Source organism: Choloepus didactylus, chromosome 17 (assembly GCF_015220235.1).
Source record: "Choloepus didactylus isolate mChoDid1 chromosome 17, mChoDid1.pri, whole genome shotgun sequence".
Classification (NCBI taxonomy): domain Eukaryota; kingdom Metazoa; phylum Chordata; class Mammalia; order Pilosa; family Megalonychidae; genus Choloepus; species Choloepus didactylus.
Window position 1 is genome coordinate 77,452,322 of NC_051323.1, and position 25,034 is coordinate 77,477,355.

Genomic DNA, 25,034 nt, shown 5'->3' on the forward strand with positions numbered 1-25,034 from the left:
GAAAAGAAATAAAGACAAAAAAAGGAAACTCAAATCCTCCCATACCCCTAAGCAACCACCCTTCCATTATTGATTCATAGTTTTGGTATAGTACATTTGTTACTGTTGATGAAAGAATGTTAAAATACTACTAAATGTAGTATATAGTTTGCAATAGATATATATTTTTTCCTATATTCCTAACTACTAGTTATAGTATCATATATTTGTTCTAGTTCGTGAGAGAGATTTCTAATATTTGTACAGTTAATCACGGACATTGTCCACCACAAGATTCACTGTTTTATACATTCCCATCTTTTAACCTCCAACTTTCCTTCTGGTGACATACATGACTCTGAGCTTCCCCTTTCCACCTCATCCACACACCTTTCAGCACTGTTAGTTATTTTCACAACATGCTACCATCACCCCTGCCCATTTCCAAACACTTAAGTTCACCCTAGTTGAACATTCTGCTCATAATAAGCAACCACTCCCCATTCTTTAGCCTCATTCTATATCCTGGTAACTTATATTTCATGTCTATGAGTTTACATATTATAATCAGTTCATATCAGTGAGACCCTGCAATATTTGTCTTTAGGTGTCTCTTATTTCATTCAATATAGTGCCTCAAGTTTTCTTCATCAACTCATTTAAGATGGTTTTGTTCACACACCACACATTCCATCCTGAGTAAACGACTGTTCCCTGTATAGTCACGTATTTATGTACTCAGCACCATCGCCACTATCTATATAAGGACATCTCCATTTCTTCCACAAAGAAGGAGGAAGAGTCAAAAAAGGCAGAGACAAAAGAAAAAGAGAGAGAGAAAAAAAAGCAACAACAACATGACAGATAGAAAGTAACAAAAGGAAACATAGCATTAACCTCAAGTAGAATAAAGAGTGAGACAACATCACCAGTGCCAGGAGTCCCATAGCCTTCCCCTATTCCCTGTGCTCCCCCCATATGCATTTAGCTTTGTTATGTTAAAGGAAGCATAATACAATATTTCTGTTATAGTCTCTAGTTTGCATTGATTGTATCTGCTCCCCAATCCCACCCTATTTTTAACACCTTGCAATGTTGACATTCATTTGTTCTACCTCATGTAAAAACATGTTTGTACCTTTTATTGCAATCATTGAGCACCCTAGGTTTCCCTGAGTTACACAGTCCCAGTCTTTATCTTTCCTCTTTTCTTCTGATGTCCCACATGGTCCTAACCTTCCTCCTTCAACCATATCACAGTCATCTTTGTTCAGTGTACTTACACTGCTGTGCTACTATCTCCCAAAATTGTGTTCCAAACCTCTTACTCCTGTCTTTTCCTTTCTGTCTGCAGTGCTTCCTTAAGTGCTTCCTGTAGAGCAGGTATCTTGTTCACAGACTGTCATTGTTTGAGAATATTTTAAGCTCTCCCTCATATTTTGAAGGACAGTTTTGCCGGATATAGGATTCTTGGTTAGTGTTTTCTCTCTTTCAGTATCTTACTGAGTATACCCCACTTCCTTCTTGCCTCCATGGTTTCTAGTGAGAAATCAGCAGATAGTCTTATCAAGCTTCCTTTGTATGTGATGGATCACTTTTCTCTTGCTGCTTTCAGGATTCTCTCGTTATCTTTGACATTTGATAATCTGATTATTAAGTGTTTTGGTGTAGGCCTATTCAGATCTATTCTGTTTGGGGTATGCTGCACTTCTTGAATCCATAATTTTATGTCTTTCATAAGAGAAGGGAAATTTTCATTGATTATTTCCTCTGTTATTGTTTCTGCCCCTTTTCTCTTCTCTTCTCCTTCTGGGACACAAATGATACGTACATTCCTGATTTTCATTTTCTCAAGTTCCTGGAGACATTGCTCATATTTTTCCATTCTTTTCTCTTTCTGTTCTTTTGTGTGTAGGCTTTCAGGTACCTCGTTCTCCAGTTTCTGAGTGTTTTCTTCTGCCTCTTGAGATCTGCTGTTGTATGTTTCCATCATGTCTTTCATCTCTTGTGTTGTGCCTTTTATTTCCATAGATTCTGCCAGTGGTTTTTTGAACTTTCAATTTCTACCATATGCATGCCCAGTGTTTTCGTTATATGGTTCATCTTTTTTGCCATATCTTCCCTAAACTTTTGGAACTGACTTAGTATTAGTTGTTTAAATTCCTGTATCTCAGTTGAAGTGTAAGTTTGTTCCTTTGGGCCATAACTTCGTTTTTCTTAGTGTAGGTTGAAGTTTTTCTGTTGTCTAGGCATGGTTTCCTTGGTTACCCCAATCAGGTTTTCCCAGACCAAAACGGGCTCTGGTCCCAGAAGGAAGAACTATTCAGTATCCAGTTTCCCTGAGGGTGTGTCTTAGAAAATTGGTGCACCCTGTGAGGCCTCAGGTCACTGTGCTTTTCTGCCCAGCAGGTGGCACCTGTCAGCCTGTAGCTCCAGACTGGTGTAAGGAGGTGTGGCCCGTGGCTGTTTTCCCCCAGGCTCTGGAGTCTGGTTCTGAATGGAAGGCGGGTAGTAGAGCTGATCCCACCCCTTTTCTCTTAGGAAGATAACCCCCCTAAGGAGAGGTCATTAGCATTTGAATGGACTCTGCCTGTGCTATCTCCACCCTTGTCTGGGTCAGAGCACTGGGAACTGAAAATAGTTGAGGCTTTCTCCACTGAGCCAAAACAGGGACAGAAAGCCCCTTCAGGGCCAGGCTGCTGCCACCCTGCTCCAACATCAGTCTTCACCCAAAGCCTCTGCCTGCTTGTTGGGGATTCATATCGAGTAGTCAGTGCTTGTTAATTAAAACCCCAGTTGGAGCTCAGCTGAGCTGTATTTGCTTGCTCAGAGAGAGCTGCTCTCTAGCTCCATGACGCTTTGCAGCTCAGGCTGTGGGGGGAGGGGGCTCCCAGCTTGGATCCACAGTTTTTAGTTACAGATTTTATGCCATGATCTCTGGTATTCCTCCCAATTCAGGTTGGTCTATGATGAGTGGACGGTCACGTTTGTCCCCCTGCAGTTATTCCAGACTTACTAGTTGTTCCTGGTTGTTTATTAGTTGCTCCAGGGGGACCAACTAGCTTCCACTCCTCTCTATGCTGCCATCTTAGATCTCTCCTAGTTGAAGACTTTTAAGCGAGACAGATAGAGGACCTTCACTTCTTCTTTGGCTGGCCAGTGAAGCATTTCCTGAGGAGTTCATCAAAGTTGCCTTTTTGTTGCCTGAGGGTTCATTGAACACATTCATCAAAGTTGCCAGTTCACTGCCTGAGGAGTCATCAGACATCTTCATTGGAGTTGCCAGTCTGCTGTCTGCCCTACGGAATTTGGACTCGTGCATACCCACAGTTGCATGAGACACTTTTATAAATCTGATATTTATAAATATCTCTTGTTGATTCTGTTTCCCTAGAGAACCCTAACTAATACACCAGGTCATATGGTAATTTTATTTTGGACTTCTCTGAGGAACCGCCAAATTGATTTCCACAGTGGCTACACCATTTTACATTCTATGTAAATGTCTATTCGAGTCCTTTGCCCATCTTTTGATTGGGTTGTCTTTTTGTTGTTGAGTTGTAACAGTTCTTTTTATGTTCTAGATATTAAATCCTTGTCCAATATATGGTTAGCAATTGTTTCTCCTGGTCTTTATATAGATTATCACATCCTTGATAGTTTTTCCCTTGAAGCATAAAAGTTTTTAATGTTGGTGAAGTCCATTTTACCTATTTTTTCTTTTGTTGCTCATGCTTTAGTGTCATGTCTAAGAAGTCACCACCAAATCCAAGGTTATGAATGTGCGTCCCTGGGTTTTCTTCCAGGAGTTTTATAATTTTAGCTCTTATGTTTAGGTCCTCAGTCCATTGAGACTTAAATTTTTTATGGTATGAGGTAGGGGTCCAACTTAGGCAAGTATTTCAGTGTTGCAGCTGCCTGAGGCAATAGATGACAGCTGAGTCAACAACAGATGAGCAAAAAGGTTTGAAAAAAAGACTAAAGAATGAGATGACCATAGGGGCATTGAAAAAGCTCTGACATATTTCTGGAAATCTAAAGTGCCGTGTGTGCGCACAGGCTTCGGCACACGGTCAGCAAAGGCCTGAGAAGGCCGTACACTCTGACTGACCTTGAGGGGCTGCAGAACAGGAAGTGATGGCAAACACAGAGTTGTAAACTGCCCAGATGAGCGCTGGAGGCCAAGAGTTGAAGGGAATCTCCACCCCATCTCTTGTTGACCACTGGCTAACTGTGTAGCTACTTCAGTGGCACATACAACAAAGAATACAGACTTTACAGCATAAGTATGAGAATGATGTGTTACCAAGTAGAGGATATCAGTACGGTTTCTGATGAGAAGTCTCCTGTAATTTTGTCTTTCTTCCTCTATATATAATGTGTCTTTTTTTCCCTGTGGGAGCCTCCAAGATTTTCCTTTTCTGTTTTGATGTCAACAGTTTCAATATGACACATTAGTGTCATTTGTTGTTTGTTGAGTTATCCTGCCTCGTGTTCTCAGAGCTTGTTGGATTCATGATTTGGTGTCTGTTCTACCTCTACAGTGACAGTTCCAGGTCTTCTTTCTCCCATTTTTTTTTTTTTGGAAATCTTTAACATTTTATCAACAATTATAAATTAGCTTGTTTTAAACTTTTCTAAGACTTTGTAAAAGTACTTCTAAATTTTGCCCAATCACTTAGTTTAGCACACCGCATTAAAAATAAATGGGCAAAAAGACAAATAACCTAATTAAAAAATGGACAAAAGACTTAAATAGAAAGATTTAAATAGAAAGACTATAAAGAAGGTATACAAATGCCCAATAAGCACATGAAAAGCTGGTTAACATCATTAGCCATTAGAAAAATGCAACTCAAAACCACAACGACATACTACTTCACACCACCTACATTGGTTATTATTTAAAAAAAAGCAAAATAACAAGGAAGTGGAGAAATTGGAACTCTCATGCATTGCTTGTAGGAATATAAAATGATGCAGCCACTGTGGAAATGAGCTTGGCAGTTCCTCAACAAGTTAAACATAGAATTACCATATGCCCTGGAAATTCCACTCATAGATATCCAAGAGAAGTGAAAACAGTGACCCAAACAGATAACTTGCACACCACTGTCCATAGCAGCATTACTCTCAGTAGTCAAAAGGTGGAAACAGCCCAAGTGTCCATCAATAGATGGATGCAAAAACAGAATGTGATATATCCATACAACGGAATATGATTCAGCCATGAAAAGGAATGAAGTTCTGACGCCACAACATGGATGAACCTTGAAACATTATGCTGAGTGAAATAAGCCAGTCACAAAAGGACAAATACTGAATGATTCCACTTATATGAAAAATCTAAAATAAGCAAATTCATAGATACAGAAAGTAGGTTACAGGTTACCGTGGGCTGGGGGGAGAGAGAATGAGGAGTTATTGCCCAGTGGGTAAAGAGTTTCTATTTTGGGTGACGAAAAACTTTTGTGATGGAAGGTGGTGATGGTAGCATGAAATTGTAAAGGTAATTAATGCCACTCGGTTGCACACTTAAAAATGGTTAAAATGGCAAAGTTTATGGTATCTGTGTATGTTACCACAATAAAAGGGGCAATTTCTGGTGCAGACCTAAGATAGAACAGGCCTGTTAAAAGCTATTTCTCCCATTAAACAGGACAAAATACAAGGTGCATCTGCCTGTATCCACTGAAGAGTAAAGAAAGGCAGGTGGATTGGGGAGGGGAGTCAAAACTGGGAGATGAGGCCACTAAGGGGTGAGTGGCCTGAGTTTTCCCCTTTTCTGCAGCAGCCTGTGCTGAGGATGGGCTCCTCGTGGCGGCATGCTGGTGCTGCTGCCAGAACTCTCAGACAAAAGCCAAATTTCTGGCCAGGAGTCCCTGTGAGCCAGAGGATGCAGAGGTCTCCACTCATCTCCTCTCTTTCTTTCTCCTGGCGCTTGCCAGGGAAGGCTCCCAGGGGCCAGCAGCTAAAACTCCGGTTTCCAAGTGGAGCCCCTGGAAAGGGAGTTCCCGTGCTCCATTTTCTTCTCTTTTTTCCCTCTCTCTGCTTTGCCCGAGCATGGCCCCCATCCTGGGGGCTGGGCAGCAGCACAGGCAGGTAAAAATGAAGGAAGCCCCAGCTTCTGCCCGGGGCAACCACGACAGAGACCCCCATGAGTGGGGAGTTTGGAGAAATCAGAAGAGAGGAATTCCCCAGATCTGTGCACAAACTGCCTGGCAGCCTAGCCTCACCCTTGAGCTGTGTGCTCAGGGCCATTTCAGAGCAGCAGAGCTCCGGAAACGGAACTGATGTTGCAATCACTGTCCAGTGAGGGTGATAAAGAATTTGCCATCTAAGCTTAACCAGGCTAAATACCTTCTAGAAAATAGTCAGCAGTCTCCAGAGAATTTTAATAGGACTCAAAGTCAAAACAACATAATACTCGAGACATCTAGGATACAATATAAAATATATTGTATATAAATATAAAAGACATAGAAAGAATAAGGGAAATATGACTGTTTTTGAAGGGAGAAGGCAGATGCCTGTTCTGAGATGACCGTTCTGAGATGACCCAGATGTTGGAAGTATCAGTCAAAAATTTTAAGAACTTAAAAATACAGTATCTGCTATAAAATTTCACCAGACAGGTTCAATAATGGAATGGAGCTGATAGAGGAAACAGTGAGTGAACTTGCAGATAGATCATTAGAAATTATCCAATCATAAAAATAGAGAATAAAGACTGGGGAAAATTGAGCAGAGATTCAGTGACCTGTGGACAATGTTAAAAAATCAAACATTTGTGTCATTGGAATCCCAAAATGAGAGAAGAAAGAGATTAGTGTGTGTGGGGGGGAGGTATTTGAGGAAATTATGGCTGAAAATTTCCAAGTTTGTTGAAAAATATAAATTTATAGATTCAAAAAGCAGAGAAAACCTCAAACACATCAACATTGTAGGAAGCCACATCCAGAGATATCATAATCAAAATTATCAATCTGCTTAAAACCAAAGGTAGAGAAAAACATCTTGAAAGTAGGTAGAAAAATAACATATTAAGGAATGACGACACAGATGCCAGCAAATTTCTCCTCAGAAACCATGGTGGTCAGAAGACAGTGGAACAGCACGTGCCGGAAGGAAAGAACTGTCAACACAGAAAGAAACCTTTTAGGAATGAAGGTGACATGAAAAAAATATTCTTGATTAAGGAAAATTAAGAACCTCTGTCACCAGCAGACCTGCTGTAAAAGAGATTCAAAAAGAAGTTCTTCAGGCTGAAGAGAAATTATGCAAAGGGAACCTGAAAACTCAGGAATGAAGGAAGATAAGTAGAAATGGTAAATATTTGGATGGATGTAACTAATTTTCTTCTTGTAGCTTCTTTGAAGTATGCTGAGGATTGAAAGCAGACATTCCGACACTGACTTGCGGGGAGATGTAAACACACATCAGCCATAACATAAACGGGATGAAGATGCCCATGTGGTCGGCAGAACTTCACAGATGATTTGAAATTGTAAAATACTGTAACCCTGAAATGTTAGGTGTGCATAATATAATTCCTAAAGTAACTGCGCAGAAGTCTACAGAAAGAGACAATACTGGACTGTCCAAAGATGAACTGAAGTTGAATATAAGTTTTTTTACTGGGTCAGATAACTGGGGATGGGGGAGACACAAAACGAGGACCCGAGTTGCAGACGCGGGAGAAGGAAAACGGAAAGGCTGAGGCCGGGGCGCGCCCAATCATCGGCTGGTATGCAAATGCGCCGAGCGGGCGGCCAAGACCAGGGCGGGCGCGGCCCCGCGGGGAGGGGTTCCGCCCCGCCCAGCGCGCTCCGTGCGCGCGCGCCCGTGCCGTGACCGCGGGCCCGGGCGGGCGGCGGGGGCGCGCGCGGCAAGATGGCGGCGGGCGGCGCGCGCGCGCTCCTGGTGCTGCTGCTGCTCTCCGGCGCCGCGCCGCGGGCCTCGCAGGTCAGCGCAGTCTCGGGCCGGGCCGCGCGGGGCGCTCGGGAGGCCCAGGAGGGCCGGGTCGCGGGCGCGGGGCCCCCGGGGCAGAGGGGTCCCGGAACAGAGGGGTCCTGGGGTAGAGGGGGACCCCCGGGGCAGAGGGGTTTCCGGGTCAGAGGGTTTCCGGGGCAGAGGGGGCCCCGGGGCAGAGGGGTTTCCGGGGCAGAGGGGTCCTGGGGTAGAGGGTTTCCGGGGCAGAGGGGATCCCAGGGCACAGGGGGTCCCTGGGAAGAGGGAGACCCGGGCAGAGGGAGACCCGGGCAGAGGGGGTCCCGGGGCAGAGGGGGTTCCGGGATAGAGGGGGACCCCCAGGGCACAGAAGGCCCCAGGGCAAAGGGGGTCCCGGGTTAGAGGGTTCCCGGGGCAGAGGGGGACCCCAGGGCTGAGGCCTGAGGCTGCCGCAGCCGCCCCCTCCCTGTGTGAGTCCAGGGAGCCGGCACTGGGCTCCTTCCGCGCACAGGAACGGGCAGCTTGCTTTTTGCTTTTTCCCTTCTTGCTGTTTTTATGTGTTCAGCAAGTCCCCCTGGGTTTATTTACTTGGACAGAGTCCCTTTTCTTAAAAAATTGTGGAATATAACATACATAGAAGTGATAACTTTCCAAGTGCAATTTAACAAGTGGTTAGAGAGCAAATTTCAAAGAATGTTATGTTACAGTTCCACAGTTTCAGTTTTTTTCCTATTATGAAATATAACATATATGCAAAAAGGTAATAACTTTCAAAGTACAATTTAGCAAGTAGTTATATAGGAAATTTCCAAAAATGTTATGAGTTACAGTACCACAGTTTCAGTTATTTCCTTATTGTGAGATATAACTTACATACAAAAGGGTGATAACTTTCAAATTACAATTTAACAAGTGGCTATAGAGCAAATTTCAAAGAATGGTATGGGTTACAGTTCCACTTTCAGTTTCCTTCTAGCTAGTCTAATGCCCCAGCAACTAAGAAAAAGAAAATTATATAGAGTTTCAGTATTCATAATCCTTTGTTAAATTCCGTCTTGTCTGTTGCTTCCCCTTCCTCTCGTTTAATCACTTTCCCGATCTTCAGGGATGTCTAGGCAGTGACCACCCTAACCTGTTCATATTGAAAAGGGGTGTCAATATAATGGGAAAAGGGGACACATCTGGTTGATGTTCTTGAAGAGGCTATTGCCTCTGGGGTTTGGGCCTTAGCTGGCATAGGAGCTCTCTGGAGGATTTAAGTTTCTGAAGAATAAACTTAGTGAGTGAAACTTTTATAGAGTCTCAGATAGGGATCCAGGTATTCTTTAGGATTTTCGGGACTACTATTGACTTGGGCTTATCATACTGTGGCCATTTGGCATATCTAGCTGAAGCTTGCATAGGAGTAACCTCCAGGACAGCCTCTCAACTCTTTTTGAAATCTCAGCCCCTGAAACCTTACTTTGTTGCCTTTCTTTTTCTGCTTTTGATCAAAAAGGCATTCTCAACCCCTCGATGTCAGGGTCAGACTCATTCCCAGAATTCATGTCCCACATTGACAGGAAAGCATCTTGGGGGTCCTGTCCCACATTGGATGGAAAGTGATTAATTTATTTGCAGAGTTGGGCTTAGAGAAAGTCCACATTTGAGCCACAAAAAGGCTCTCTGGAGGTGCCTATTAGGCATAATTATAGGAGGGCTCAACCTCCCATTTACAGCCCTAAGCTTTTGCTTTAGGTGTAAGATCTAAGAAGCTACCCCTTATTACTAGGTCTTGAAGATATTTCCCTATATTTTCTTCTAAGAGTTTAAAGGTGTTGTCTCTTATATTGAGGTCTTTGATCCACTTTGAGTTATTTCTTTATAGGGTGTGAGGTAGGGGTCCTCTTTCATTTATTTGGTTATGGCTATCCAGTTCTCCCAGCTCCAGTTGTTGAAGAGACTGTTCTGACCCAGTTCAATGGCTTTGAGGGCCTTACCAAAAATTAGTCAACCGTAGATCTGGAGGTCTATTTCCAAACTCTCAATTTGATTCCATTGATCAATATGTCTGTTTCTGTGTCAGTACCGTGCTGTCTTGACAACTGTGGCTTTATAGTAGACTTCAAAGTCTGAAAGTGTAAGTCCTCCCTCTTTGTGCTTTTTAAGGATGTTTTTGGCTATTCGAGGCCCCTTTCCCTCCCAAATAAATTTGATAACTAGCTAGCTTTTCCATATCTGCAAAGTAGGTTGTTGGAATTTTGATTAGAATTGCATTGAATCTGTAGATCAGTTTGGGTAGAATTGACATCTTAACAACATTTAGCCTTCCTATCCATGAGCACAGAATATCCTTCCACCTATTTAGGTCCTTTTCTATTTCTTTTAGTAAGGTTTGGTAATTTTCTGTGTAGAGGTTTTTACATCCTTTGGTTAAGTTTATTCCTAGGTACTTGATTTTTATGTTGCTATTGTGAATGGAATTTTTTTTTTATTGCCTCTTCAGTTAGGTCATTACTAGTGTATAAGAACATTACTGACTTATGTGCATTAATCTTGTATCCCACCACTCTGCTGAATTTATTAGCTCAAGTAGCTTTTCATCAATTTCTCAGGATTTTCCAAATATAAGATCATATTATCTGCAAATAATGACAGTTTTACTTCTTCCTTCCCAATTTGGATGCCTTTTATTTCTTTGTCTTGCCGGATTGCCCTGGTTAGCACTTCCAGCACAATGTTGAATAACAGTGGTGACAGCGGGCATCTTTGTCTCATTCCCAATCTTAGGGGGAAGGCTTTCAGCTAGTCATTGTTGAGTACTATGCTCGCTGTAGGTTTTCCATATATGCCCTTTATCATATTGAGGAAGTTCCCTTCAATTCCTAACCTTTTGAAGTGTTTTTATCAAAAAAGGATGTTGAATTTTGTCAAATGCTTTTTCAGCATATATTGAGATGATCATTTCATTTTTCCCTTTTGATTTGTTAATATGTTGTATTACATTGATTGATTTTCTTATTTTAAGCCACCCTTGCATGCTAGGAATGAACCCCACTTGGTCGAGGTGTGTAATTCTTTTAATGTGTCTTTGGATTCGATTTGCAAGTATTTTGTTGAGAATTTCTACGTCTATATTCATTAGGGAGATTGGCCTGTAGTTTTCCTTTTTTGCAGTATCTTTATCTGGTTTTGGTATCAGAGTGATATTAGCTTCATAAAATGAGTTGGGTAGTGTTCCTTTTCCTCAATTTTTTTGGAAGAGTTTGAGCAGGAATGGTGTCAATTCTTTTTGGAAATTTTAGTAAAATTGTCCTGTGAAGCCATCTGGCCCTGGGCTTTTATTTGTAGGTAATTTTTGATGACTACTGGATCTCTTTGCTTGTGACTGATTTGTTGAAGTCTTCTGTTTCTTCTAGGGTGAGTCTAGGTTGTTCATGTGTTTCCAGGATATTGTCCATTTCCTCTAAATTGTCTAGCTTGTTGGCATACAGTTGTTCATCGTATCCTCTTATGATGTTTTTCATTTCTTCAGGATCCATAGAATTATCCCACTCTCATTTCTGATTCTGTTTATTTGGGTCTTCTCTCTTTTTTACTTTGTCAGTCTAGTTCAGGGTCTGTCTGTCTTTTTGATCTTCTCAAAGAACCAACTTTTGGTTTTATTTATTCTTTTTTTTTTTTTTTTTTTTTTTTGTTCTCCAGCTCATTTATTTCTGCTTTGATCTTTGTTATTTCTTTTCTTCTACTTGCTTTAGAGTTAGTTTGCTGATCATTGTCTAGCCTCTTCAGTTGTTCAGTTAGGTCTTTGGTTTTAGCTCTTTCTTGCTTTTTGATACATGCGTTTAGAGCTATAAATTTCCCCTTTAGCACTGCCTTCGCTGCCTCCCACAGGTTTTGATATGTTGTGTTCCCATTTTCATTCATCTCTAGGTCTTCACCTATTTCTCTTGCAAATTCTTCTTTGACCCACTGGTTGTTTAGGAGTCTGTTGTTTAACCTCCATATATTTGTGAAAGATCTGGTTCTTTGGTGGTTGCTGATTTCTAGTTGCATTCCGTTATGGTCAGAGAATGTGCGTTGAATAATTTCAATCTTTTTAAATGTATTAAAACTTGTTTTGTGCCCCAGCATATGATCTATTCTGGAGAACATTCCATGGGCACTAGAAAAGAATGTGTATCCTGTTACTTTGGGAAATAACAATCTATATACGTCTGTTGAGTCTAATTCACTTATCATATTGTTTAGGTTCTCTATTTCCTTACTGGTCCTCTGTCTAGTTGTTCTATCTGTAGAAGAGAGTGGTGTATCGAAATCTCCCACTATTATTGTAGACATGTCTATTGCTCCCTTCAGTTTAGCCAATGTTTGTCTCATGTACTTTGGAGCTCCTTGACTGGGTGCATAAACATGTATGATTCTTATTTCTTCTTGGTGAATTATCCCTTTCATTAATATATATAGTGTCCTTCTTTGTCTCTTATGACATCTTTGCATTTAAAGTCTTTTTTGTCTGATATTAGTATAGCTACCCCTGCTTTCTTTTGGTTGCAGATTGTGTAGAATATTTTTTTTTCCATCCTTTTACTTTCAGTCTCTTTGTGTCACAGGATCTAAGATGAGTCTCTTGTAAACAGCATATCGCTGGGCCGTACTTTTTAATCCATTCTACCAGTCTGTATCTTTTAATTGGAGAGTCTAATCCATTCTCATTCAAAGTTATTACTGTGAAGGGAGTTATTGAATCAGCCATCTTAATCTTTGGTTTCTAGATGTTAGATCTATTTATTTTCCTCTCTCTCTTTATTTCCTTTAAGTTACCCTTACTAATACTCTTCAGTTCTGTGCCCTTCTCCAGATCTCTATCTCTTTTTTTTTTTCTCAGCCAGTAGGGTTCCCTTTACTATTTCTTGGAAGGCAGGTTTCTCAGTGTTTGTCTGTCTGTGAAAATTTTAAACTCTCCCTCAATTTTGAAGGAGAGCTTTGCTGGATAAAGAATTCCTTGCTGGCAATTTTTCTCTTTCAGGCTCTTAAATGTGTCATACCACTGCCTTCTCACCTCCATGGTGCCCGCTGAGTAGTCAGTACTTAGTGTTATGTTGTTTCTCTTTTATGTAGTGAATCACTTCTCCCTTGCTGCTTTCAGAACTTTTTCCTTCTCTTCGACATTTGACGATCTGATCAGTATATGTCTCGGAGTGGGTTTATTTGAGTTTATTCTATTTGGAGTTTGTTGGGCATCTTTACTATGCATATTTATGTTGTTTATAGGGTTGGGAAGTTTTTCCCAACTATGTCTCACCTTTTACTCTTCTCTTCTCCTTCTGGGACACCAGTGATTCTTATATTCATGCACTTCATGTTGTCCATCATTTCCCTAAGAGCCATTTCAAAATTTTCAGTTTTTTTCACCATTTGTTCTTTTGTCCATTCACATTCGATTACCCTGTTTTCTAGTTCACCTATTCTTTCTTCTGCCTCTTCAAATCTGCTGTTTTGTGTCTCTAGTTTATTTTTAATTTGATCCACAGTGTCTTTTTTCCCCATAAGATCTGCTATTTTTTTTTTACTCTTTCAAGTTCTTATTTAAGCTCTTCTAGAGTCTTCCCTCCTTTGTCCCCTCTACTTTTCTAACTTTTCTCTCTTCTGTATTCACAGAGAGTTAAATCCTGAGTGGAAGTGAGCAGAGTGCCACCATTTCTGTGGTGCAGGAATAAGAGGGGAGCCTCATGCATTGGGGGTGTCTGGCAAGGGCTGACCACATGTGTGGGACTGAGCTCCCCAGTGGGCTGGGCACTGAGGGGAATCAGTCACTGAAGATAAAGCCACTGCTGTTAAAGGCAGATCTCAGTCTACAAGGACCACGGCAACTGGACAAAAGTTAGCCAGATAGCAGGTAGAAAAGTGTATGGTGAGATTGGATAGTAAGAAAAAGAGATTGCTCCGGGCTCATGCTTACTTCACTCCTTCATTCCTCAGTTTCTCATGCATTCATTTGTTCCTTTCTTAATTCAAATGAGCATCCAGAGTGTGCTCAGATCCTGGACTCAGTGACAAAGATGCAAAGTTTTCTAAGGCTTCCTTCCCGCCCTCCAGGACGCAGAGGGGCCATGGGAGAGGTGGTCTGGGAGTTCTCGGGGTGGGCACTGAGGCCAGAAAGGGGGCTGTGAGATGAGATGGGAGGGGCAGGAGATGGGCCAAGGCGGGCTCGCGCAGGCCTCCAAGGACACCTGTCCTGGCACATCGGGCTCAGGAGAAGGCACCTGGGTTTATGTCCTCACTTTGTCATCGCGGCCGAGAGGCTATCTTCCTTGGCTTCCTTGGCATCTGCAGCCTGGGGTGGTCGTGACCAACTAATGAGTTACTGGGGTGAGACGAGAGGGGGACCTGAGTGTAAATCCAGAAGGATGGTGAGCAGCCAGTGTGGATAAACCCAAGACACAGACCCCAGTGCTGGGGAGTTGAGGTGGGCTGTGCCTCCCCCAGCCCCTGAACCTGCAAAGGGGAGGCTCAGGCTGTAGGGCCCCAGGGGGTGCTCGGCTCCCCCCAGAAGCTTCTGCCTCCTCTCCTCTTGCCTGTGGGTGCCGGTGAGGGTCAGGGGATGGAGAGAAGCCGAGGGGGTTGCCACTTGCCTCTGACTTGGTCTGAAATGAAAACACGCAGGAGTTCAGCCTGACTCGGGCGTGGAGGGTGGCGTTGAGCCTTGGCCGGAAGGCAGTGTTGAGTGAGTGTGCAGTGTGCTTTAACAGATCCAGGGGCGTCAGTATGTCTGTGTTCGCATTAGCACAGTGCCGGCATGAGCCCAGCCCCGGGAGAGGGGACCCTCTGAGGTCCGTGGGGCCAAACCCTACTCCTGTGGTCTCGGAGGACCTCGAGGATGTCCCGACCCCGCAGCTTCTCCTAGGCACCCGGTTCCCTGAGAGTGGGCTCTGGGTCTTAATCTTCACCCACAGAGCAGCAGGTCCCGGATGCGGCTGGGGCTCAGCGGGCCCGTGTCCACTGGGCCCCCTTGATGGGCATGGGTTGTTCTCAGAGAAGGGAGGGTCGGCTGCTCTGCGGAGGCTCCAAGCTGACCTTCCAGCGTGAACGCTGTGGGGACAGGCTGCAGAAGAGATGGACGAGCTCTTCCCCGAGGTGTGAGGGGGACGGAGGCCTGTTCTGTGGGGTCCTTGTTCCTAGAGCCCAAGAACCAGCCCCCTTGGGCGGCCTCGGCCACCGCGAGTTCCAGGGCCACTGCAGGCCTGCCGAGGGGATGGTCAGAGGGGAGCTTGAGCAGAAGTGACCAGTCTCGAGCTTTCCTCCTCAGCTGTGTAGGAATGGCCCCGATGTCCTTTCTGGGTTCAATAAATTATTAACTCACAGAAATTGAGTTTACTGTTGGTGGCATCAGCCAGGAGTGGGGTCAGGCTATGGTGAAGCTTTTGCCAGGTGAGAGACCTCTTAAAAGCCCTAAAAACAAGGGGCCTGAGGGGTCAGCGGGACCTAAGGAGCAGCTTCTTGGCCTCGGGTGGCAGCATCTGGGCGACGGGCTCCCAGGTTTCCAGCCCCATCCAGATGTGACTTTTGCCCAGTGGGACCCTTGTGGGTTCCCACCCGGGGGGGGCCCGAGGGGAAGGGACAACCCGAGGTCAGCTGAAATGTGGGTGGACATGCCTGGCGGCCCGGCCTGATCCCAGCGGGGACCCCGGGGCCCTCACAGCCCCCTGGGGCAGCCGCACTGAGGCGTGTGCAAAGCGGAGACTGGCTTGTGCAAGGCCTGTCGCCCCAGGCCTCTGAGGAGCCCATCATGCCCTTCTCCCTGAAAAGGTTGTTTTGTGAGGGGCTGAGGGGCTGGCACCTGGGTTGGGGCCCTGCAGAGTGAGCCGGGCCAGGAACTAAGCACATGGGGGTGCCTGTCTCTCTCCCCAGGACTGCCTCAGTGAGCAGCAGCTCCTCGCGGCCATCGGCCAGCTGCAGCAGCTGCTCAAGGGCCAGGAGGCCCGCTTCACCGAGGGCATCCGTGGCCTAAGGAACCGACTGGCCGTGCTGCAGCGCTCCGTCAGCCAGGCGGCCCCCACGCTGCCAGGTGGGCGCCCGGGGGTGCCCAGGGGGTGCCCAGGTGGGTGGCCACGGGGGCCACATGACACCAAGTCCTCTGTTGGGGGTGGCACTGAGGACGCCTTCCATTTGAGGTGCCAGTGGGCACCCCCAGACCCACTGCCCTGAGGCTGGGGCTCTCACAGACACGGGGGCCTTTTCCTGGTGGTCCCATAAGGGCGTCCCCACAGTCAAGACCCCGAGATGGTGGCTGGTGTCCCCTGGCCTCTGCGTGGGTGATGGGGGCAGGGGAGCCCTGGGACCCAGTAAGGCACATTCACCTCGGGCTGCCACTGCCTGTGGCTTGGAGCTGGCTGGGGTGCGCTGGATTGCGGGCGCGAGCCCACAGAGTCTCCACTGCATGGCTGGACCCCGTGCCCTCGGCCCCCCTCATGCTTCTTCTTGGGGTCGTCTGCTGGGCTAGGCACCCCGGGCTCCCTGCGCAGAGGCTGATGGGTGACGGCCCTGCAGGTGGGGACGGCCCCTGGGGAGCTAGAAACCGGCCCCAGGTCAAACTGTGTTGCTTTTTAGGTCATTTGCTGCTGGGAGTCAGAAAGCATAACTTGCAGTCCTGGAAAACTGGTCCTCATTCTGGCTTCTGGGCCCGTTGGGGTCCTGAGGGAACCCAGTCTGCAGAGCTCTGCAAAGGCAGAGGAAGGGGGAAGCAGTGACTGGGGACCAGCCCCCCGGGGTGCCCCAGCTCACCCCGCACACGCTGTGTGGCCTGGACAGAGCCCTCAGCATCTCCCCCCCTCACCCAGCGGGGAGTGGACGCCCAGCAGAGGGGCTCACGAGGGGAGGTGAGGACGAGGAGACCAGCAGGGGCCTCTGCATCCTGCTCTCTGTCCTAACAGTCTCCTGCCCTGAGCTGAGCGCCCCTCCGGATGGCAGAAAGTTTGGAAGCAAGTACTTGGTGGATCACGAAGTCCACTTTACCTGCAACCCCGGCTTCCGGCTGGTGGGGCCCAGCAGCGTGGCATGTCTGCCCAACGGCACCTGGACAGGGGAGCCACCCCGCTGCACAGGTAGCGTCCCTCCCGCAACCCGTGGTCGGAGCCACTCGGACACCCCAACCGCCCCAGGCAGCTCCGTCCGCATGAGCTTGCTGAACCCTCGCAGCAGTTTATAGTCTTGCTTTACATGTGGGGAAACTGAGGCACAGGGAGTTTAGGAGCTGGGAGGGGCCGTGCTGGGACTCGACCCCAGAGCCTGCACCCGGCGCCTCGCTCTGCTCCGATGCTTGTGATGGGTCTTGTAGACTCTGGGGCAGGAAAGCTTTTCCGGGATGGGATGGATGTGAGCAAGGGGCAGCAGGGAAGCGCCTCTCGCGGCTGCTGTGTGTGTGAGGCTGTTGGCGTCGCGGGTGGTGCGGGGCCTCGGTGTCCTTGCCGTCTGCAGCGTGAACAAGCTTCAGGAGAGACCCCGGTGAGGTGCGGGAGAAGCATCATGTTCCAGATTCCTGCTGCCAAAGCAGATACCGCGCAACGGGTCGGCTTAAACAACGGGGATTCTTTGGCCCACGGTTCTGAGGCTACAAGTTCAAACAAGCGCCTGCGAGGAGATGTCCTCTCCCAGAAGACCATGGCGCTTGGGGCCGGCGGCCGGCGCTCCTGGGTCCGTGGCTTTTCCGCCACGTGGTGATGGACTTGGCAGCCTCCCCCGCCCCTCTGGGCTCCACGGACTTCGGCTTTTTCTCGAGTTTTCTCTCTCCGTCCCACTGTCCCTCTGTTAAAGCCCAGGCCGACTCCCTGGGCCTCCCTTCTCTGGGTGGATCTTGAAGACCCTGCTGATGGTGGGCCCACACCCCCAGGAAGGAAGGAGTAGTTTAAGAACCTGCTTTTCTGGGGATCGGAGCCCCCGGCCACCACACGGGCTCGGAAGACGATCAGTCCTTGATGTGGAGGAAAGTCAGACTTGGCACACGGGACATGTTCACTTTTCAAAGTTCTGGCTGCCATGGAGACCCGTCACTGCGGCGCCTGGTTCCAGCCAGACAGAGCGTTGGGAGAGGGGCACGCGGGGCCCAAGCAGGCACAGGGCGGGGAGCAGCACAGGGAGGGCTCCGGATGCGTAAAAACCCTGAAAATGTAGAGGCACAACGCAAACGTGCCTGATGGCACAATGTTCACTGTGGAGAGTGGGAGGCTACGAAAGAGTATAAACAAGCAAACACCCTGTGATCCAGACTCAGAAAAAACCTACTGAACTTTTAAATGCCCCTCCCTCTCTGTCTGCACACGTATGTGGTGAACCTTCTCCCAGGACTGCTGCTTCCAGAAGCAAGGAGCACCTCCTTTTCCAGCATTAAGGAAATCTCCAGGCGAAGAGAAACCCTACCTGGCTGTCAGGAGGGCGAGCAGGGGAGACCTCTGGCAGGGCGTGGAAGGAGTTTTCATTGTCCCCACTCCCACCCCGTGAACCTCCCTGAACCGTGTTCCTGCCCAGCAGGTGCCCGGGTGCTGGCAGGAAGCCAGGCGGTGCGTTGGGAAGTGGTGCCCTTGCTGGGATGGGCAAGGTGAGGGCACAGCATGTCCCGGGCACGCGGCCTGCTGAGCGGAGGGGGCTGTGCTTCGGCCCCGGTGGACCCTCCCACACATAGCAGCCAGGCACCCCCAGTTCAGAGCCGATGGGCTTGTGCAGTGGAAAGGGTGGCAAAGCAGGGTGGGGAGAGCCGGCAGTGCCCTTGCTTGCCCGGCTGCTCTGACAGATACCACTGGGGTGGCTCACGGTTTCAGAAGCCAACGTCCAAAACTTCAGCATCTGCTGCTGGCTTGCGGTGGTTCCCTGATGACCACGCTCTCCCGGGCTGCCCTCCCGGTCTCGGTTGGCTTCTGGCTTCTCTGTGTAAGGCCTCAGGTACCATGGACTGAGCCCCTGTTCAGTTGGCCGCACTTAGCTGAACGCGTTACCTTCCGGTTTACAGAGGATCACACCCCAGCAATGTGGGTTGAGATTAAAAACGCATCCCTGTCGGGCACGTTATTCAACCTTCCACACTCATCCTTTTCTTTTCAGAACCAGAGTTCACACGCTTGTGTTTGAAACTTTCCCCCAGACACCCACGAATGCTCCAGCCAGCCGTGTCAGGACGATGGGACATGTGTGGAAGGAGCCGACCAGCACAGCTGCATGTGCCCCCTGGGGAGGATCGGGAGCCACTGCCAGCTCCAGGGCCAGACCGGTACGTGGGCTCGGGGTGGGGGCCCTGCTCATGCCCCCCCACTCCGCCCGGGCTCTCTCCATCTCACCTCGCTCTACTCCGCTGGTCCCGAGGTGGTTGTTGGGACAGAGCATGGCTCTTTTGTGTAACCAGTTTTGATCCTTCCCACAGAAGGACACACAGGTGGCAGGTCTGGCTCCCAACCTGAAAACCACCCAGGTCAGGAGTCAGGCCCGAGACGTGCCCCTGGTGCCCGCAGCAGCCCCTCCGGCAAGACAAGGAGTTACGGAGACAGGCCAATGTATTTCTCTATTGTGAGAGTTGGGTAGCAAGACATATGGCTGGCGATGTGGTTTTCACTCACATCTCGAGGCCCCGGCATAACCCCGGCCACGAGGCCTGAGAGGCTACGTGTGGCCGGTTTGGCACATGGCAAGAAAACCCAGTGAGTGCGTCTGTGAAGCAGACAGGCATAAAAAGCGTCAGATCTGAAGGATGCCCTGTGGCTTTGCCAGGGAAGTTGGGGATGTCTGTTTCTACGTGGAATTCTAGGGGGTGGGGGGTGCTGGTGGTTAGTAACGGGGTGGGCAGGCCCCCACCGGCCAGTGCCTCCTGTGGTCTGGTGGGCTTCACCCCGGGCGTCTGCACAGGGCCCGCTGCTCCCTGGGGTTTGATTGGGCCTAGCTGGGCCCGCCTCGGGACTGCTGGGACCGGGGTCGCCACCTGTCCCCGGGGGCTGCTCTCTGTGGCAGCAGTGGCCCAAGGGGCCTTCTCGGCAGCCCCTGCCTCCGGCTACCAACAGGCACCAAGGAAGAAGAAAAGGCCCCACCCCGAGCGCTCAAAACCGCCCCGTCCGGGTTTTCCTGCTGGCAGGGGCAGGAGGGAGTGGGTGGGACGGGACGTCCAAGGCCAGCTCCTGTCCCTGTCCCTGACCTTAGGTGTGCACTCACCGCCCAAATGGCCCGGCCCGGGCGCCAGCAGCCCCCTCCTCACCTGTGCGCCCCTGTGTCCCCCCAAGCACATGAGCTCTCTTAAGTCCTGCGAAAACTTTCAAAACTGATTACACTCATTTTCTCCGTAGAAAAGTAATTTGTCCTCATTAATGATACGTGAACACTTCAGAAATGTACCCCAAAAAAGTACAGAAAAAGAACCAAAAGTGGTGGCCTCTGGTTCTGACCCCAGGGGCCTGCGCTGAGCTGGTCGGCCCTGCTCCAGCTCCCGGGCGCGCTCCTGGCGCCCCCCGCCCCGGGCCCCCGGCCGGCCCCGCACCCAGAGCGTGTCCTCCCGCAGCCGCCCCCGAGGCCCGCGACCCCGGCGACCCCGGCGACCCCGGCTTCAGGCGCGCGCCCCGCTGTGCGCAGGAGGAGCGGGCGCAGCGCTGCAGCTGCGAGGCTGGTTTCCAGCTGAGCGCGGCCGCCAGCGTCTGCCAGGGTAGGCGGGGGGCGGGGCGGGGCCTGGAGGGGCGGGGCCTCGATGGCGGGGCGGGGCCTGGAGGGGCGGGGGCCGGGCCGGAGGCGGGGACTGAGGGGCGGGCCGGGGCCTGCGGGCGGGCCGGGGGCTCAGGGCAGGCGGAGGGGAGCGGCCGCGCCCGGGTTCGACCCGAAGGCGGCTGCCGAGCCCCGACCCCTTCGCGGCTGGGGGCGGGGGTGGCCTCCCCCAGGCTCCGCAGACCCCGCGTCTCCCGCCGACCCTCCCGACGCACCCGGGTTCCCTCCAAATCGCTCACCCGGAGAGTTCACATCCGAGAGGCGGCCGCGGCCTCGTTTTCCAGCAGGAGACACGGGGCCCGCTCGGTGCAGCCCGGGGCACAGGGAGGAGCGCGAGGGCGGGCTGCGTCCCCACCCTCCCGGGCCCCGCGGACTGTCCCGTCCCCCGCGGCTCCCCCGTCCCCCGCGGCTCTCCCGTCCCCCGCGGGCTCTCCCTGACCCGTCGCGATTCCGCACCCCTCTCCTTCTGGGCCCTTGAAGATGGGGAGCGGCTTCCTTCCTTCCCGGTGTTGGGGGGCTGGGGGGGCCACTTGGCCGCAGCGGCAGCCGATCTTCTGTCCGCAGATGTGGACGAGTGCGCGCTCTCCGCGCGGGAGGGCGCCCGCCTCTGCGTGCACGCCTGCGTGAACATCCCCGGCTCCTACCGCTGCGCCTGCCCCGCCGGGTACCGGCCCTCGGCTGGCGGCGAGAGCTGCGAGGGTGAGTGGGAGGCGGCAGGCGGGAAGGCCCCCGCACCGGCCGCTTGGCCTGCCAGCACCTCGCAGCCAGGCAGAGGGGCTCGGGCTCAGGCGCGTCGGGTCTTTAGAAAGCTGCCCGCGAAGGCGCCTCTGAGGATCAGGCTGTGCGCAAAAATAGGAGACTGAGTTCTTGGACGTCCGGCAGAGCGTCCCCGCCGCCCTCTCCGAGCGCCTGTCCCGCAGGCAGCTCTGTCTGAGGCCAGAGCAGGGCAGCCCCTGCTCCGTGCCCTCGGCTGGGGACCACGCGGCTCCTCTGGCACAGGGCCCCTTCCCCGTGGCCCCCTGTGGGTGCCTCGGAGGGCAGACCTGCTCCTGAGTGTCCCTCCAGCCTCGGGAAGGAGGCGGCTGAGTGACAGCTGAGCACAAGCGAGGGCAGCACCCGGGGCCCGGAGTACAGCCATCCCCGAACCGCATCGGGCCGGAGGGTGCAGGGGGACACGTGCGCAGCCTCCGCCCCCCCAGCGGCCAGACCCAGCGGGAAACCGGAGGGCAAATCCCCACCGAAAGCCCAGAGTGAGAATACCATCCCAGGCCTCGGGCTCCGTGGGGTCTCCTGCTGCTCGTCCCAGGCCCCGGCCCTGGAACCCCAGTGCTGCAGCAGGAGACCCCACTCTTGCAGTCAGCAGGCTGGAAGCAGACCCCAGGCCTGTGTCACACTAGGGAGGTGACAGGCCCACGTCCCCACGGAGACGGGACTTGGAGAAGACCCGCTGGCTCCACAGATGCCTGAGAACCACTGGAGAAGGGGGAGGAGAGAGGGCAGAGCCCCCGCACGGCTCATCTGTGGGACACCACAGAAGCTGAGGGGGCGGGAGGAGGCCCAGATGTGCAGCCACCATCCCTCCACCTGTCCCTCCCTGTTGTTGCATGTGGGGTTGGGGAGAAGGTGTCACAGCCTCCACCCGGAGGGCCTCGTGGGTGCCTGTGAAGGGGCCAAGGAACAGCCCTGGGCTCGGGGTCTGGGCAGAAGGGCGTGGGGTGGCCTTAGGGGGAGACAGAGGGCCGTGGGCTGTGCTCTCTGGCACCCGGCACCTGTGGCACCCCGGGGAGGGCAGGTGAGCCCCACAGGGAGCGCCTCGGGGGCTCTGCTGTGTGGAGGCCGCCCACCCGCACATCCTGTGTTGCAGATGTTGATGAGTGTGTGAGCCCGCAGCAGGTGTGCCCCCCGGGAACCACGTGCATCAACACCGGCGGGGGCTTCCAGTGCGTGAACCCCGAGTGCCCGCAGGCGGGGAAGGCCAGCTACGTGAAGACATCCCCATTGTGAGTGGCCCCGTGCGGCTGGCCGGACCCTTCCTGGGGGTCTGGGGAGGAGGCGCAGCGTGTCGCGGGGAGGCGGGGGCCTCCCTGAGCTCCCACCCCGGGTGCTACCACCCAGCCCCTGGTGACGTCCCAGTGTCCCTGCGGATGCCAAGGGTGGCGGGATCGCAGCCCCCCAGGGAGGGCCCCTGAAGAGGAGAGCAGCCTGGGTGCAGCCTGGGGCAGGCAGCCCCTCGATTTGGGACGGGGGTTCTCGTGTTCACCCGGCTGGTAACTGGCAGGCTCTGGCAGGTGCGTGTGCTGCTCTCGGTGTGCCTCCGGAGGTGCCAGGGGTCTCCGCTGTTTTCCAAAGGTGGGAGACGGCCTCAGCCCCCACAGGGCACCACACTGTCTCCGGACAGGGAGCTCGCAGGAGCCCCCGGGGCTGTCCAAAACTGGAGGCTCGACCCCGCCGGCCACTTGACCTGCCTTCCGGGCTGCGTCCAGCGGGCAGTGGCGCCTGGCTGGCAGCTTAGTGAGCCCGAGGACGCCAGGACCTTCTCGGGGGCCCTCAGTGGAGGGGCAGAGGCCTGGCTGTCACAGCCTCGGGGTCCCGGGTGGACAGCAATTCTGATTCCACCCGCCTGGTTTTGATACCGTCACTGAGCATGCTGCGGTGCGTTTGTCTTTGATGTCTGAAAAGGCACAGACATATCAAAGGCATTTCCATGAAGTCCTGCTTCCAGATTCCTTAGCAGACAGGGTTTCTTGCTTTGGGAAGGAGCACTGGCTCTTGGGGAAGCACCATTCCCGGATGTTGCCCGTTGACTGCCGGGCCCCCAGTTACTAAGGGGCCTCGGCACAGGGAGGCCCCTGGTTTGAGGGTCAGCATCACCCCTGCTCTTTAATCTTCCTGGGCTCTGATTCTCTGTGAGAGCCACAGTGACAGCACGTGGACGCAGCCACACATGCTTACACGCTGGCAGTGAGTCTCCACGCACACCTGAAAGTGATGGGAGCCAGGCGGGCCCCTTCCCTGGCCACGCTCGCTGGTCCCTGCTCGCCGCCCCCGTGGTGAGGGGCTCCCTGGCTGGGGAAGGCCACGTCGGGGTGGGGGGGGGAAATCTCTGCAGGAGGGCGGGTGGGGCAGGCAGGGCCCCAGGCTCACTCGCCCCGTTTCGCCTCTGCCCTAGCCAGTGTGAGCGAAACCCCTGCCCGGTGGAGAGCAGACCCTGCCGCCAGATGCCCAAGACCGTCTCCTTCCACTACCTCTCCCTGCCCTCCAACCCGAGGCCGCCCCTCACGCTCTTCCGCATGGCCACCGCCTCCGCCCCAGGCCGGCCTGGGCCCAGCAGCCTACGGTTTGGGATCGTGGGTGGCGACAGCCGCGGCCGCTTCGTGATGCAGCGCTCGGGCCGGCAGACAGGCGAACTGGTCCTCATCCAGACGCTGGAGGGGCCGCAGACGCTGGAGGTGGACGTCGACATGTCGGAGTACCTGGGCGGCATCTTCCAGGCGAACCACCTGTCCAAGGTCACCGTCTTCGTGTCCCCCTATGACTTCTAAGGCTGCCCTGGCTCGTTTCTCGTCCCCACACCTGTGGTGCTGCCCGCTGTAGACATTTCTCCTCTCCTGGCCCTGCGCCTGCCCCTGCCCCACCTGCCAGCCTCTCGGGCACAGAGAGGCAGTGTGAGCCCCAGGCTGCTGCCTTCACCCCTTTGCTACCTTAAGGCCTTGGGATAGGCACTGACTTTTCCAAATGCTCCTTGGCACCACATCGCTGCGGAGGGTAAGCTCGGGGTCTGCCCTGTAAGGAGCCGCTCGGCTGAAGTCCTGGGGCAGATCAGGGTTCTCGCGCCACTGGGCCAGGCTGTGCCCCTGGGCCCGGGCGGTCCCTTCTGCGCGCCCCCCTGCGTGTCGTGTCGCCTGGGACCTGGGACCCCGGCCGGTTCTTCCCGGCGAGAGCACAGATCCTGCGCGAGTGGCTGCCCGTGTGAGCGGTCCCAGCGCAGGCCGGGCCTGTGTCGTAATCGACTAAATAAAGCCTGTCCCGCCCCGCCCTCTGGTCTCCCGCCTAGCGTGATGGCCAGTTCTCCCCGGAGGGGCCGTGGGCTCTCTTCTCGTCTGGGCGGAACACTCTGGAATAAATCGGCGGGGGAGGAGAGACGGAGGGCTGCCCCGCCGGTGGGACCCGGCCTGGCCAGGTGGGAGACCGGGTGGGAGACGGAAGGAAAAGCTCTGCCGGCCCTGGCCCGGGCGCCGCTTCTGCCGGAGGCCGAGCGCTCCAGGTGAGCGGAGGAAAGACGCCGGCGAGAGGGCCCGGGACCCCTCGCGCTGGAACTCAAAAGCTTGCTGAGCCCCGAGGAAGTTTCGTGTGGATCTACTGGACAGATTTCACCGCACACTTTACTTTAAATGTTT

General features: G+C 52.0%; 1 protein-coding gene and 1 long non-coding RNA gene across 7 annotated transcripts; one reads left to right on the forward strand and one right to left on the reverse strand.

Annotated features, from left to right (window-relative positions):
* The first annotated feature begins 7,852 nt into the window (after positions 1-7,852).
* Positions 7,853-24,673, forward strand: FBLN7 (fibulin 7). Of its 6 annotated transcripts, none has more exons than XM_037807682.1 (8): positions 7,853-7,944; positions 15,820-16,009; positions 16,842-17,012; positions 19,043-19,168; positions 20,441-20,581; positions 21,202-21,336; positions 22,502-22,637; positions 23,807-24,673. In XM_037807682.1, exons 1-8 carry the CDS (start codon positions 7,873-7,875, stop codon positions 24,177-24,179), a joined length of 1,344 nt encoding a protein of 447 aa, XP_037663610.1. In that variant the 5' UTR covers positions 7,853-7,872; the 3' UTR covers positions 24,180-24,673. The 6 variants fall into 6 exon arrangements, with proteins under 6 accessions (XP_037663610.1, XP_037663609.1, XP_037663611.1 ...); XM_037807681.1 differs by having other exon boundaries at positions 15,820-15,976; positions 16,752-17,012; XM_037807683.1 differs by having other exon boundaries at positions 15,820-15,976.
* LOC119512917 lies at positions 17,089-20,101 on the reverse strand. The gene is made up of 2 exons (XR_005212480.1): positions 17,821-20,101; positions 17,089-17,449 (listed from the first exon to the last, which is right to left on the reverse strand). It is a non-coding gene; the product is annotated as an uncharacterized LOC119512917 (long non-coding RNA).
* Positions 24,674-25,034: the final 361 nt, after the last annotated feature.